The sequence below is a fragment of the Cololabis saira genome, chromosome 13 (assembly GCF_033807715.1).
Source record: "Cololabis saira isolate AMF1-May2022 chromosome 13, fColSai1.1, whole genome shotgun sequence".
Taxonomy (NCBI): domain Eukaryota; kingdom Metazoa; phylum Chordata; class Actinopteri; order Beloniformes; family Belonidae; genus Cololabis; species Cololabis saira.
In genome coordinates this window covers 24,522,459-24,537,454 of record NC_084599.1, presented here as the reverse complement: position 1 = coordinate 24,537,454, position 14,996 = coordinate 24,522,459, and the positions used below count along the sequence as shown (strand labels likewise).

The following is a 14,996-nucleotide window of genomic DNA, read 5'->3' as shown; positions in this document are numbered from 1 at the left end:
TTTTTTCATAGCAGTGTATCGCGTCATTCAGGCAGCCAATCAGCACAGTGCCTCATTATCATAGCCTCCCCGCCCACTCAGAATCCTCCATAGAGAATGAGGTTAGAGAATGGGATGCTAAAGACATGGCTCAGAGGCTGAATTTCTCATTTATTTAGCAAAAACAATCAAAAGCTTGTTTTTAAGACATTCAAGGCCTGTTTAAAATAGGTATTAGATGCCATAATAGGTCCCCTTTAACTTGAAAATGCATACATGTGAGAACAGTGTAGAAACTGATTATCACACTTTTATGCCCTGTCTCACGCACCTCTCAAAATCAAATTAATCAATTTCAGTTTTTAACGTGTCAAAACGGCATCAGCTGTTGGCAACTATGGACTCAAAAGTAGATTTATGACGTCATTCACTTTTTTTTTCCCTTGGCTGATTCATGTGGTATTTCACCTCTATCTAATACCACACATAGTAACAAAAAGTTTATAGAAAAACATATATATACTCAATGAATGACCAAAGAATGAAATAATTCATACTTCTTTACACAATGTAATCTGTAATCTTTGTGGTTGCAGTTCACTATACTGTCACCGTTCATATTTTCAATGCAATTTCAGCTGGAATGTGAACTGAACAATTTGAAATGATCAGGTCGTCTGCAGGAAATTACATCATCAGTCCTCAGACCTTAGTGAAAACTGAATAATAAAAAAGTGTGTGACCATCTGGTAACATGAGTTGGGCTTGTTCATGAGCCATTAGCTCCGCCCACCAGCAAGCCTCCGGGACTATGCCATATCAGAAAACACTTGAGCCAAATCTGCTTATTTTCAGTAAGAAACTTTCCTAGTGATTCTTGAACGTTGTCATTTAGAAATAATGTCAAGCTTTTGGAGTTATGCTGGGTGCAAAACTACTCTGGAGGTACCAGAGATTAAAATCAGATATCTGAAAATGAACCTATTATGCCCCCCTTAACAGAGGCCTCTGGCAAACAATCTTTCAAAAACATTCCCTGTCAGAGGAAGGTTTGCTCTATTATACAAGCTTGTGCAATGGCATGCAGTTGGCTCCTTTTGCCATTTTGTTGAAGCTTTACTTTTTTTATAGAACAATGTTTCCATGAAATTAATTTAGAAACATTTTTATCGCTTTTCTTCTCTGCAGATCAATAACAAGTCTGTACTATTGTCAGCATGTTTGGTGGAAAAACATCTTGCACACTGCAACACTCGCTTTACTTGTCAAAAATGCTGCCTTTGAATTGATAATTGTGGGACTATTAGTCAATTTATTTGTCCAAGTGTGAGTCTGCCATCAAAACCGCTGCCTTGCTGGCCTCCATCTGATGTGACTTACCTTTACATGGTCTTATTGTATGTTGAGCAACAATATATGAGAGCAGAATTAATACATTTAAATTACAAAGAGTTGTAAAATCAGCTTCTTTTGTATTTGGCATTTGCAAATATTGAATAGTTTAAAACATGTTAGAAGCGCAAAATACATCTAAAGGCCGGGAGACACCAACCCAATAATCGGCAGTCGGACGCCGTCGGGCAAGGGCGATGCCTCGAGTCGAGTTGGTGTGTCCCATGCAGTCGTCCGTCGGCATCTGCGCTCATTTCGGCCAATTAGACATGTAGAATCCGCCACTATCCGTCGGCGTAATGACCAATCTGATTGGTGGAGTGCTAGCCCTTGACTAGCGAATCACAGTTGTTCCTTTTTAGGGCCCGAGCACTGACAGTGCAAAGGCCCTATTGTATCTGTAGGGATTATTAGGGCCCGAGCACTTACAGTGCGAAGGCCCTATTGTATCTGTAGGAAATATTCTTCTTCTTCTTCTTCTTATTGTTCTGACGAAAGGAGGGCCTTTTTTCCCCCCTAAACGTGCCCAAAAATTCACCAAATTTTGCACACAAGCCAGGTCTGGCAATAAATTTGATATTTAATGGTTTGCATTAATGGGAGTGGCAAAATAGCTCAATAGCGCCCCCCGGAAAACTTTGTGCCTCAAGCCCCACAATACGGTTTGACGTACATGCACGAAAATCGGTACACACCTGTATCATGTCGCAACTTAAAGAAAAGTCTCTTGGCGCCACGGCCGAAACCGAACAGGAAGTCGGCCATTTTGAATTAATCGTGTCATTTTGGCGAAATTTATACCATTCCTTCGGCAGTTAATACGGCCCGAACCGTAACGTGCACCCAGGTGTGTTATACATCAAAATGTGCGTCTCCATCCTGCGGCAACACGCATTACTTTTCTCTTTCAAAAGCGTTACCGTGGCGACGCTAGATGCCAAAAAGCGTGCCCATCCTTCATCTGGTTGGTTCAGACAGAAAAAACTTTGTGCCTCAAGCCCCAGAATACGGTTTGACGTACATTAACAAAAATCGGTACACACCTGTATCATGTCGCAACTTAAAGAAAAGTCTCTTGGCGCCATGGCCGAAAACAAACAGGAAGTTGGCCATTTTGAACATTTTGAATTAATCGCGTAATTTTAGCGCAATTTATGCCATTCCTTCGGCAGTTAATACGGCCCGAACTGTAACGTGCACCCAGGTGTGTTATACATAAAAATATGAGTCTCCATCCTGCGACTACGCGCATTACTTTTTCACTTTCAAAAGCGTTACCGTGGCGACGCTAGACGCCAAAAAGCAAGCCCCCCCTTCATCTGATTGGTCCATATTTGAAAGGTCCCCAAAAGTCACCAAATTTTGCATGCAAGCCAGGTCCGGCGATAAATTTGATATTTCATGGTTTGCATTAATGGGTGTGGTAAAATGGCTCAACAGCGCCCCCTAGAATACTTTTCTCTGTCATAACTTTTGAATGGTTTCACGTTTTCTCTTGCTTTAACATATAAAGTGGTCTCCCCTCAGCCTGCCAACTCAGAGAAGGAGGAAAGCAACCAGATTCTGCAGTGTCTGTACAGCCCACCCGGATGAGCCATCCAGTCTGATGTGGCATCTACGAGCCGTTCAGATTCTGCGCATTTTCGTTACGTAACCAAAATGCAAACCACGCCCACAACTAAACACTGTGTCCTAATCCAGCTTTTCTGCATGCGAGCATCCGACTATCGCGTAGCACTGCGTGACATCGGACGCTCTCTGTCCATATCCCTCCAGCCAGCTTCCACTTTATTGAGGTTTTTATAGTGAAATGAGGAGGTATCATAGAGATAACTTCTCATTTCAACTAACTGGATCTGCCATTCCCCATCCGTGACAGTTTCCTACAGCGGTTTCAAACGGCTTTCAACGCGAGCGACAGGAAGAAAGTAGTTCAGCTAAAAACAGTGCGCTGCGTCGCACTGCACAGCGCTGCGTCGCACTGCGCAGCGCTGCGTCGCACTGCGCAGCGCTGCGTCGCACTACGCAGCGCTGCGTCGCTGCGGCCATTTAGGACAGTCCAATAGAAAATAAAGCAATGGAATTGATTTTGTCGCTGACGCTCGCTCGTATCGCATGGGACACGGTTTAAAGCCTGAATTATGGTTCTGCGTTAAATCGACGCAGAGCCTACACCGTAGGGTAAGGCGTAGCCTACGGCGTAACCTACGGCGTAGGCTCTGCGTTGGTGTAACGAGGAACCATAGATCAGCCTTAATAGTGTACGCAGCCGGCTGCTCTTCTGCCCCAAGCGAGGCTTTGTGCCCTCCCCTGCTACATGTCATTCAGGCAGCCAATCAGCACAGTGCCTCATTATCATAGCCTCCTCGCCCACTCAGAATCCCGCATAGAGAAGGAGGTTAGATAATGGGAAGATAAAGACATTGTTTAGAGGCTGAATTTCTCATTTATTTAGCAAAAACAATCAAAAGCTTGTTTTTAAGACATTCAAGGCCTGTTTAAAATAGGAATTATATGCCATAATAGGTCCCCTTTAAGTTGTGGGTACATCTGCTAAAGTAAAAGAAATCAAAATATTTTCCAGAGTTCTCACAGACACACCTGACACAAAGAGAGGTATAAGAGCAAACAAGTTGTGCACTTTGCGGTTGCTGTACAAGAGTGATGGAGGAGTGGGCAACAGAACTGCACAAGCAGTAATGTATGCCAGTGGCAAAAAATATTATCAAGATTAAATTCAGTGTAAAAGTAGTTTATTTGCAAATTTGTTACTCAATCTAAAGTGTGGACAGCTGAGCTCTCTGTCATGGTATCATCACCTTAACAGCTAAAACGAACTGAAGCATTATTCAACGTGATATTCAAAGCCAGCAGTGATTGAAAGCAACCGATTTTGCAGCTAATAAAACTAAACCGAAAAGATCTCCATATATTTTACATAAATATATGAGTTTTGCAAATATGATAAAAATAACGTGCATCTTTAAAATAGAATTGCATTTGTAGTTCAGCATAAGTACACTGTGTTTGTTATAAATGTAGCATCTTGCAGCGCTTTATTTCTCAAATGTGAATGTTAATGAGACAAAAAATATTGACTCATGTATCTCAATTACATTTATATGGGTTAATGGTTAAAGGGGAATATTAACTGCTAATTTACAAGCATGGGATGAGTATTCAACTGGAATTTACTATTAAGCGAGAGACTGTTACTAATCCACAGTAAATTTATAGCAGTTCAGTGCAGTGCATGTCTGTTCTACTTTCAACATTCATTATCCTTAATCATTTCAATTCTGAAAAGACACATCAGTTGCCTTTATTCCTGACCCCTATGGAGACAAAAGATAGTAATATTCACGCTATTGATTCGCTGCACTCTGCTTTTTCTATTCACTCGTAATTAACAATACAGACTCCAGTTACTTCATTTCAACAAACATTTACAGCAGTCTGAAATTTACATATTCATTATGCAGATGAAAGGGAAAGTGAGCGAGAAAAAAATACTTACATACGTAAGCTGCTCAAAGTGACTCCAATAAAAATTCATTAGCCATGTCAACATAGAATAATGACAATTATGACGATATGGGCATCATTTACCTACTGGGGTTTCTTATCACCAGTTAGAAGCCAGAATTTGTAATTAATAAATATGTGAGTATTTGTCATATATATACATATATATATATATATATATATATACTTAGCACAAAACAACATTTGTGTTCGGTAGATTTATTTATTGTAACAATGCTTCTTGGCAATAACTCTTGTAAAGCCTATATATATATATATATATATATATATATATATATATATATATATATATATATATATATATATATATATATATATATATAGCTTAAAGACTCAATTTTACAGAGTAGTAGTATCTAATTCTCTAAGATTTACACAGATGTGCAAAACTGCACAGAAATTAAATTGAAGGTAACATCATGCTTAACATGCAAGACAAACTGCAAGTCAACCTAACTTAACTAAAACTCACAATTTTCCTAGAGGTATGTATTGTAAGTATAAACCCAAGGGACGCTGTAAAAATTACATTTTATTACAAGACCAGAAGATATCCCTCAAAATTTCCTTTTGCGTGTTTTGATTTGCTGAGAGTTACCTCCACCCCCTCCGGCAACTCTCACTCAAAAAGATCTCCCTTTGAATGTGATGTTATCAACCACATTATCCTGAGGGAATATTTCCTAATAGTAATGATTCAGTGTCACATTCACTCCTCATAAAGGTTATAGGTTTAACACATTGGAAGCAGATTGCCCTGATGACACTTTGGTAAAATAGAGCTGTACTCCGACAGTTGCAAAAAAATATATATAAATAAACATAAAAAAAAACCTTCCCATGAACTAAATTTCATGTTTACCAGAAGATTACTTAAGGTTGGGATGTTTTGCATGCTTAGCAGAACTAGCAATGTTCACATCTCATACTCTTTTTCTGCTATTTTTCGAAGCATCACCATGACTCAGCCTTCAAAATCAGATGTCAGCAAGTTTTCTTTAAACAGCTGACACAAGATGCACGGCAAGAGTTGGTGGTATATAGCTCAAATGATGAAACACAGATGAGATTACACAATGTTGTCAGAGTAGCAGAACTAATTATCATGAAACACAAGGAGATCCTAACTGATTGATTAAGGATTTTAATTGAAGAGGCTCTAAGGAATGCGTTCTCACAGTGATGAAAAGGTGGAAGAGTTGGCATGTGATTGTGAAGGCTGTGCCGTGTTCAACAGAGAGCTGGTAAAAACAAATTTGCTCTGGAGACAGCTGAAGAAAAACAAAATCTGCAAGGCATAAAAAAGTCACATCTATAAGAACACACGCAGAAACAGTTTTATATCCTAATGAAAATGGCTGCTTCTCTCAACTATTAATACAATTAAAATGTTAACACTCAATGACACTAACACGGTATTGTATACAGATACAATATAATACCAAGAAATTGTGGCCAATGCCACCTGTTAAGCACTACAATATTTAAAATCCAAAATGTGATATTGCAAAGGAGGCTCACGCATGACATGTATTTTTTGAAAAAAATTTGTTACACATTACTTCTCTTTGAAATTGCTCAGATGAAAACAGGCTACTGCCTCTTTATTTTATGTGTGCCAAGTCCAATTTTGAAGCTTATATCTTTTTCAAAACACAGAAGCACTCCTCATAGATTTTCCTGAAGAATTATTGCATTCATTTGAATGTTCAGAGCTGAGAATAGGTGAAGTCCCCCCCCAAAAAAATGATTGTGATTAGAAAGATGCTTTAAACCCTAGTATGGCATCTATTTCCCCAGAAGGAATTACCTTGAAAAAGCATTTCTATTTAGGCTTTAATTCACCAGGCACTCAATCACTTTAGTGTTAATTGAAATACATTAGAAATAGAAATGCTTAATTTTGAGTGAGTACAATGGATTGACTTGCCTGACAAAAGACGGCCTCAAATGGAATCCATTTGGAAATTGTTTACAGTGTGTAAATTGGGCCTTTTAATGCATGTTAGCACCACCGCACAGTCACAGCACAAGGTTATAAATCATGACGTATAAAAAGGCCTGACAGGAAGCGAGAGGGTATAATGTAGGTAGTTTAAGACACGTGAGTTGCACACCTTTCAACACAAAATTGGATTTCCTTTCCATCTGTTTAAAAAAAGAAAAAAGACTGTCAGACTATCTAACATCATCAACCACTAATGTTTCCTAACACCCTGCTACTAATGATTGGTGCCCTGTTTGCCTTCAGAACTACATTCATTCTTTGTGGTATAGAGTTAACAAGGTGTTAGAAACATTCCTCTGAGATTTTTGTCCATAATTACATGTTAGTATCAGCAGTTGCAGATGATTTGTCAGCTCCACATCAATGATGCGAATCTCCCATTGAACATCCCACAGGTGCTCTATTGGATTGAGATATGGTGACTGTGGAGGCCACTGGAGGACAGTGAAGCCACTGTCATGTTCAAGAAACCAGTTTGAGATCAGTCACTCACTGGATCATTTCTTTTTTTTGGACATTTTTCTGTAAACCTGAGAGATGGTTCTGCAAGAAAATTCAAAGTCACTTAAATCTCCTTTCTTCACCATTCTGATTCTCGGTTTGAACTTCAGCAAGTCATCTTGACTATGTCTACATGCTGAAAGGCACTTTAAGCATATACTGTACATATATATACCACCAGGTTTTCATTAACTTTAATCAAACCAATGTTCCATGAAATGCATTTGCAATTCCAACTGGGAAATTGGCGTTAACTTTGGCCAAAGCCCAGAGTTTGTCAAGGGGAAGTCACAAACATTTGACATATTAACGCATTCATTATTTTACCTTACTAACTCCAGAGGTTTGTTCTTCCCTATGTGGACAATAATAGTAGGACAACTGTATGAAAAAGAAATACTGATACGCTGTATATCGCATGATGCAATTTCTTCTAAAAGTACAATTTCAGATATTTTTTTTTCTCACCCAAACATTGTAAATTTTCATCCAGCAGAATTTAAACTAGTTCCAGAAACAAGCTAAATACATGCCATGGCATGCCATGGCATGTATTTAGTCTGGGTTTGTTGTGTGAGAATTTGAGTGGAGGGTTAATGGCAGATGTGCTAACGCGTAAGGTAGTCAGCTTGTTGCCACCTTCAATTAAGCTTCTCTTCAGCAACAAGAGATGCCGCTTTATGTTGGCTTTTTAACATTAGAGAGAGAGAGTGTGAGAGAGTGTTCCCCACCATCACTCATATCTAATTAGGGATGGCTCCATCTGGGAGCCCCTACCCTACAACAACCAGATGCCCACAATTTTCAATCATAGTCATGGCTATTCCCTAGCTAAAAAAAATGGGATCAAATGACTCCCAAAACATCAGATCCTGGTGGTATGGGTACTGATGTGAGCACAGAGAAGGTAAAAGGAAGTAATATTGTCCCGAAAGGAGCACTGAACAGAAACATGTGTATGACACTGCTGAGGATATCTGCCAGGTAGCTGATGTGTTCAGAGTACACAATATTTTCGCTAAGTAAGCTTTTGCCTTTAAATATTTTTGCATAATTGTCCACAAGCTAATTTCTAAATGTTAAAAGTCTTGAGGACTCATAAGCCACGATTATGGTGTGTGTTTCTTAAACTGTGTCCGGTGAGTCTTGAACTATCTCTTAATAATCCTCTATTCCATCTTGCCGACATCTGCGCTGGGGTAGGGACACTAACCCATTTAAACTAGATGTTGTCTCTGGCACAAGTGCTTATAGTAAATGTCAAGACCTTTCAGAGCCATAATAATGACATAGAGAAAGAAAATGATGCATAGTGCTGCTTTTGTCCACAATAGAGCTACAAAACAAAGCTTTACTACAATCATGTACAGACAGAAAAGATTTCCATCAACCAGTCTGTTGACATGAGGAAATGATTTTAGATTTATACGAATATCAGGGCTTCAGACTAGTGACAGGTCAATTTTGCACCATTACCAAGACGAAGGCCTGTGGTGCAGGCCTTTTTTGTGGCTGAGGGCCAACTGTCAAACTAAATAACAAAAATAAGCTAAGATCATTGTTTTATGCTGTGTTCAGCTTTGCTTCTATTTCTTGGCCTTGTTATTTTCTGTCTTTTCTCAATGCAAACTAAAGCACTGAAAAAGAAATCGATACATAATTTGTTGAGTTCTCAACATGTGGCCATTTCAAAGAATGCTGACATGCAGACATTAATGAGCAAAGAACAGACCACAATATCATAAGGCTATTACTTTTGCTAATTGTTAACATAGAGTAGTTACAGATGGATGTTTCAAGGATTTTCAATTCAATTCAATTCAATTTTATTTATATAGCGTCTATTACAACAGAAGTTGTCTCTAGGGGCTTTTCAAAAGACAGAGAACATGATCCCCAAGCAATATTTTATTTAATTAATATTTTACTGATAAAAGTATTGATATGGGTAGTGCTTTTGAGTATTGGTGCTCATCAATCAATTGACACTACCCTCTGTAGTTCAAAGAAAAACAAAAGACATAACATTCAAATCTGTCTTCATGTCTTCATGCTTTTGCTGTCATTTGCTCGGACTGTCACTACATTTGGGCAGAAAGCTCATGAAAAGCACAACTGAATAATACCATACAGTCCATATACTTTTAAAATTAATTGAATAAGCTTAGACGTATGTGTTTTCAAATCTTTTTAGTGAACTGGCATCAGCTCGGCATTGATTATGGTGCTCACTATACTTTGCACTTATCTGTTCATATAACTGAAACCAGTATGCTGCTATCATTATATTAAAACCTCATGATGTACGGCTTGTCTTCTTCTGCTACGGCATCAATCAATACTGGTCAAAAAATACAGATGTGCAGGACATTTCTGAGCTACCCAGCCAACCAGGCTTAAAGTGCAAGAAATGAGTAAGTATGATTTTCCTATACCTGAAAATATGGATTATAAGATATATGAAATACAGATTATCTGTGCTTGTCCTGGCAGCTGTCACACTATGTTTAAACATGGCTAGACTTAGCTCTAATCAATTACCACCAAGCATGTAAAGTTGGCTACAAAGCTCAACCATCTTGAATAAACTGGTCAACTAATGCTGCTGTTTTTCTCTTGTCTTGTCTAGAAGCATTTAAAATCAGAAAGCCACCTGTTGATCAAACAGGTGATCTGAATCAGACATTTTTTGTCTGATCGACTCTGATCGCTGTTGGTCAATATTGTTCACTGAAATTGACTGATGATTTTTTGGGAAGCCCTGAAATTTGTTGTTTGCTTATTAATTTTAGATGTCTGTAAATACATTTCAAAAGCTAAGAATTACAGTTAGCTTAGCTTAGAATACTGCGTGTTGTGGAGGTTTTCCACTGTGAGTACACAATGTGTTGTTAAAAAAAAGACAAAAGGTAATTGATTGCTCACTTTACAGAGTATGTTCAAAAATATAAAGCTAACAAACATTGAGATTCTATGAATAAAGCCAGCAGAGCACACTGTCTGCAGCTTCTGCCGGTTTTCCATTGCTGACAAACTGTTAATGCATGCAGTTTATTACAGTTCTACAAAAGAAAATCAGCCAAAAAATCAGTATCCGCAGGTCAGACCAGCACGAAAATTGGAAACCAGAATCAGCAAAGAAAATTGCAACTGGAGCATCTCTTTTTAAAATGTTGGCTGGTAGCGTAATGAGTCAACAATTTCATAAATGTGCCCTTAATGCCACAAAGTTTGGATGTTTTTATCATAAAAGTTCAACAGCACTGAAGCCAGGATGCAGCACTTTAGATGCATTTGCTGTAAATGCTTTGCAATTTGTTGTATTTGTAAGCATGTTCCAAGGCTTTTATTGGCTTTGCTGCATTTAGATTACATTTGGTGGAGTTAGCCCACCATTAGAAAGTTCAGCCATGACTGGAAAAAAAAGAATGTAAAAAATAAAAAACAGCAAGTCAAACAAAATTAACTGATAATGGCAGCTTAGCCAGCAGGAGTCCATGGTATTAATGAATTTGCATTCCATAAAATACCAAAAGCAGTACATTCCATCCATCCTGGAACCTGTGGGTTCTTCTGTATGATACAGCCAAGAACCAGTACCAGTTTAGCATCAATTTTCAATACCAATTTTTAAGTGCACAGTAATTAGCCCTATTTGTACATGTTCAATGATTTGAGTGTGCCCGGACAACATTTACAGCCACTACCTCTTTTCTGTTGATTACGCCTGATTATCCATGTGGAAGAGGCAGCCACTGATGCTCTGTGTTTTCTGACAGCATGGGAAACTATCTTTTCATCCAGCTGTCTGCTTCAAATTTACAGCCAGATGAGTCATTTACTGCTAAGAGTCAAGGGTTATTCAACTGAAACCGAATGAGATGAAACCTGAAAGGCGATGGGTAAAAGAAGGATGTGTTGCTCAACTGAGATGGTCCTCAGATTTCAAGCATTCATAACAAAAAATTGCACATATGCATAACTGGAATACACACATGTGATACATTTTGAAAGCTGCAACACAACTCTGGCACATCCTGAACACAGCTCAGGATTTAAGGATTAATGAAAGATTAAAAGGGTGATGATACACATGTGGACCGCTTTTCATCTTTAAGGAGTTGAGATCATTTAATTGATGTGGACCTACCATCCCACATGAATCAGGTCGGCAGAAATATATTATGAAGAATTGAGAGGGTAGGGGGAAATTAACATATGATAGCAGACACACCTCACGGGAGCCACTCCATAATCCAGAGGCAGTGACTAATTCCACGCTTCTGGGTTTGTCAGTATTTGAGAATGCTCTCATTCTTAGCCAGCAATCAGCTTTAGGGCACAGCAAAAATTGCCCTACACCAGTCAGAGGTCTTAACAATGGAGAAAACTCAACAAGCAGGCACTGTTTCAGCCACTGCTTTCTAAAAGAAATAGTCCATTCATGCATCGATGCCAGACTCTCAAGACCATCGGGAAAAGAGAGAGAGAGAAATGACAGACCCATATATCGTTTCATGTGGTTTGTAGAAATGACAGTACAGAAACAGTGGAGGTCTTTCTCTATTGACAGTTTGTTGACGGAAATGTTTTTAGATTCAAACCAGAGTGGTTAAGATGTAAGAGATGTTCATTAGCTCAATGCACGCAAGCATGGCTAAAGTGAACAAAGCCAATGAATGGTTATACTCAGTACTGAATAGTCCATTAATTAACTACAAGAATGTGGCAGGAAAAAGCATCTTGACGATATTTTCCTAAATTCCTTTTGTCTACTTTTCTAGGTGGTATTCACAGAGGTGAGGACCTCCTTGAGAGTAATTGGTTCCCTTTTCAGGAGGTGGGAAGCAATTTGTTTAATAAACTGATTCATAGCACAGACATAATCTGGATTCGGGGAAAGTTTTTGCTGATAGCAGGGTATTTAGACATCGACTGTTAAGACAGAGTCGGCGGGGGGTTTTAATCTCTTTGATAGGATGGGTCTTGGGGATGGATGGAACATGGAAACAATTTGTACAACTTTGCAGTTGCAGACCTCCTTTCATCTCCATGAACCCACAGAGGATGGTATTGTGCCACGAAATTAAAGCCGATCCTTTGACATCCCATTGTGAAACAAAAAAAAAGTCAGGTCCACTCCCAGAATCTCTCAGTCAACATCCACACAATACTGTGTACTCGTGATACTGACATCAGGCAAATCTGCATCCTCAAGATCCATCAAAAACCAAAAGCTCTAAAAGGAGTTTGCATTTTTGTTTTCAGACTTCTAAATTCAACTGTTTTGCTGTTATGTATTAAGGCATCTTTGAAAAAAAAAAGTAATATCAATATAGACACTTTTTTTTCTACTTTGAAGATGTTTTTGAATATATTGTGTATTATTAGGGACCATAATAGCAGCTTCTTATTGCGCCTAGGAGATAAACCGCACCCATGGCAGTTCATTTTAATCCTTAACGAGCAGCTACCTGTGCAGCTGGCCCCGTATCCTACGTGATGGAGGGATGGAGGGATGAGGGAGAGTAGAGAGGATGAGGGAGAGAGAGCGTCATTGCCATAATAAAGCCTGGTTTATGGTTCCGCGTTAAATCGACGCAGAGCATACGCCGTAGGGTACGCCGTAGAGTACGGCGTATGGTACGCGGAACCATAAACCAGCCTTAACTGGATCCAGATCAGCAGCGGCCACACAGCGTCCGCTCATCTGCCTGGGTTTGAAACTGCGACATCATCCTGTACATTCATGCAAAACCGAGCAGGCTTACAACACCGGGCTCAAGTTTGATGTTTCTAGTTCCTTTTACACCCTTTTGTCTTTTAAACTCTGGGAATCATCCAAGTCAGTGCCTGACACATTGCAATCAAATTACATAAGCGATGCGCAGTGCAAAGCGAGGGGGCATAATCCCTCCGCCAGGGAGCCGTAAACACAACACAGCCTCACCGACAGCCTTTATATTCACATGAACTAGTGAATGCAAAGAGAAAGTAGCAAGGGGAAACTTTGAGAGACAGCAGGGCGACATAGGGGGTAGAGCCACCCCCCATAGAAGCCCACCCCCCTGCCTCCGTCAGGCCAAAACAAGGATGGAGGGAAAACGACCTATTGTGTATAATAAAGGCTGATTTATGGTTCCGCGTTAAATCGACGCAGAGCATACGCCGTAGGGTACGGCGTAAGGGACGCGGCGACGGACACCCTACGGTACGCATCGCCGCGTACCCTACTTCGTAGGCTCTGCGTCGATTTAACGCGGAACCATAAATCAGTCCTTCAAAGTTAACTGGCATCTCTGAAACTGCAGCGAAGGGACCGGCTGCGGTCGAGGAAGGCTGAACTTCGCGGAAAGGAAAGTGAGCGTGTAAAACACGAGAAAGTGAAGTTGTTTTAAGCTTGTTTTTTTTTTTTTTACCTCAGTAGAGCCGTGTCGCCTTGTCTGCTGACCACACTTTCCACCGAGGAATAGTCCACAGTTTGTCCCGCGGGCAGGCAGGACGGCAGGACGCAGCACAGGCTGAGCAGGATCGCAGTAAACCACTGACTAGAAACACACGCATCCCGTACCGCAATCATTATGTCCATCACACTTATAGATTTCGCTTTCCCCCCCTCCTTATTAAGTCTTCTTGTTGTCAAAAGCCACGGGTTCGCTAGAAAAAAGAACCCTAAACAACCCTTGACGCAAAAAAAAAAACGATGATTTGTTTATTCCCACACTTTTCCTGCCGAGTAGCCCGTTGAAGAATGAATGCTCCGTTGGTATATAGTTTCCCCCGGTTTATTTTTTTTTCTTCTTCTTTCTGGATGAAGAGCTCAGTGTGCGGGAAGTGTTCTCTCCAGTGGCTTGAACACCATCTAGTGAGGAAATGCAATGTGAAATGGGAGCAGAGCTAGAAGCAGACAACCCCCAGGCTCTGATCCTGTTGCCATGCGGCCGTTTCCCGGGCAACCCGCTCCCAGTGGCTCGTGATGATGGAGCAGTAAAACCGGGTAGGTATTGATACAGCCCAGGAGCAATTAAAGACATCGACTGCAGAAGCAACCTCCTATTTATTTCCTCCCCCCGCCCCCCCTTACAAGGAAATGAACAGTCGGAGCGTTTGGTGTAAACGGAGCTTGCTCTCAGTGACGCAGATGTATCCCGCAGGAAACCTCTGGAAAAAGCTTCAACACTGCCACTTCTGAAATAAAACTAAAAACGGGTATATTAAGAGAGTTTATGCATAAACGTGAAATTATAAAAAAAATAAAATAAATAAGTATTTAAAAAAACACTGAATGTTGTTTAGTTTAGTTTAGTTTAGTTTAGTTTTTATTTGCACATAAAAATATACAACCGTCTAAAAAGTACAGACGAACAGTATGTAGAAAAAAAGGAAATAAAAAAAGAAATACAATATAACAGAAAATGTGCGGGAGGAACCAAAAAAACCCATAAGGGCTTGTCGAGTGGTCCTCCTATAGAGGGTTTTCACCGACGTCACGAAATGGGCGGTACCGCGACCCGGCAGCCATAGCGGCGGGATTATTTGTAGGCAGAGTGGAGGCTGTGGAGGGCTGGAG

General features: G+C 40.0%; 1 protein-coding gene across 4 annotated transcripts in view; it reads right to left on the bottom strand.

Moving 5' to 3' along the window:
• The window catches only part of negr1 (neuronal growth regulator 1), a 206,532-nt gene extending 192,068 nt beyond the window's left edge, over positions 1-14,464 (bottom strand). For 3 of the 4 annotated variants that reach the window (XM_061738436.1, XM_061738437.1, XM_061738438.1), the window contains exon 1: positions 13,846-14,464. In XM_061738436.1, coding sequence (XP_061594420.1) covers positions 13,846-14,015 — 170 coding nt within the window. In that variant the 5' untranslated portion in view covers positions 14,016-14,464. The remainder of the gene's footprint in view (positions 1-13,845) is intronic. The other variant, XM_061738439.1, reaches the window with a different exon arrangement.
• Positions 14,465-14,996: the final 532 nt, after the last annotated feature.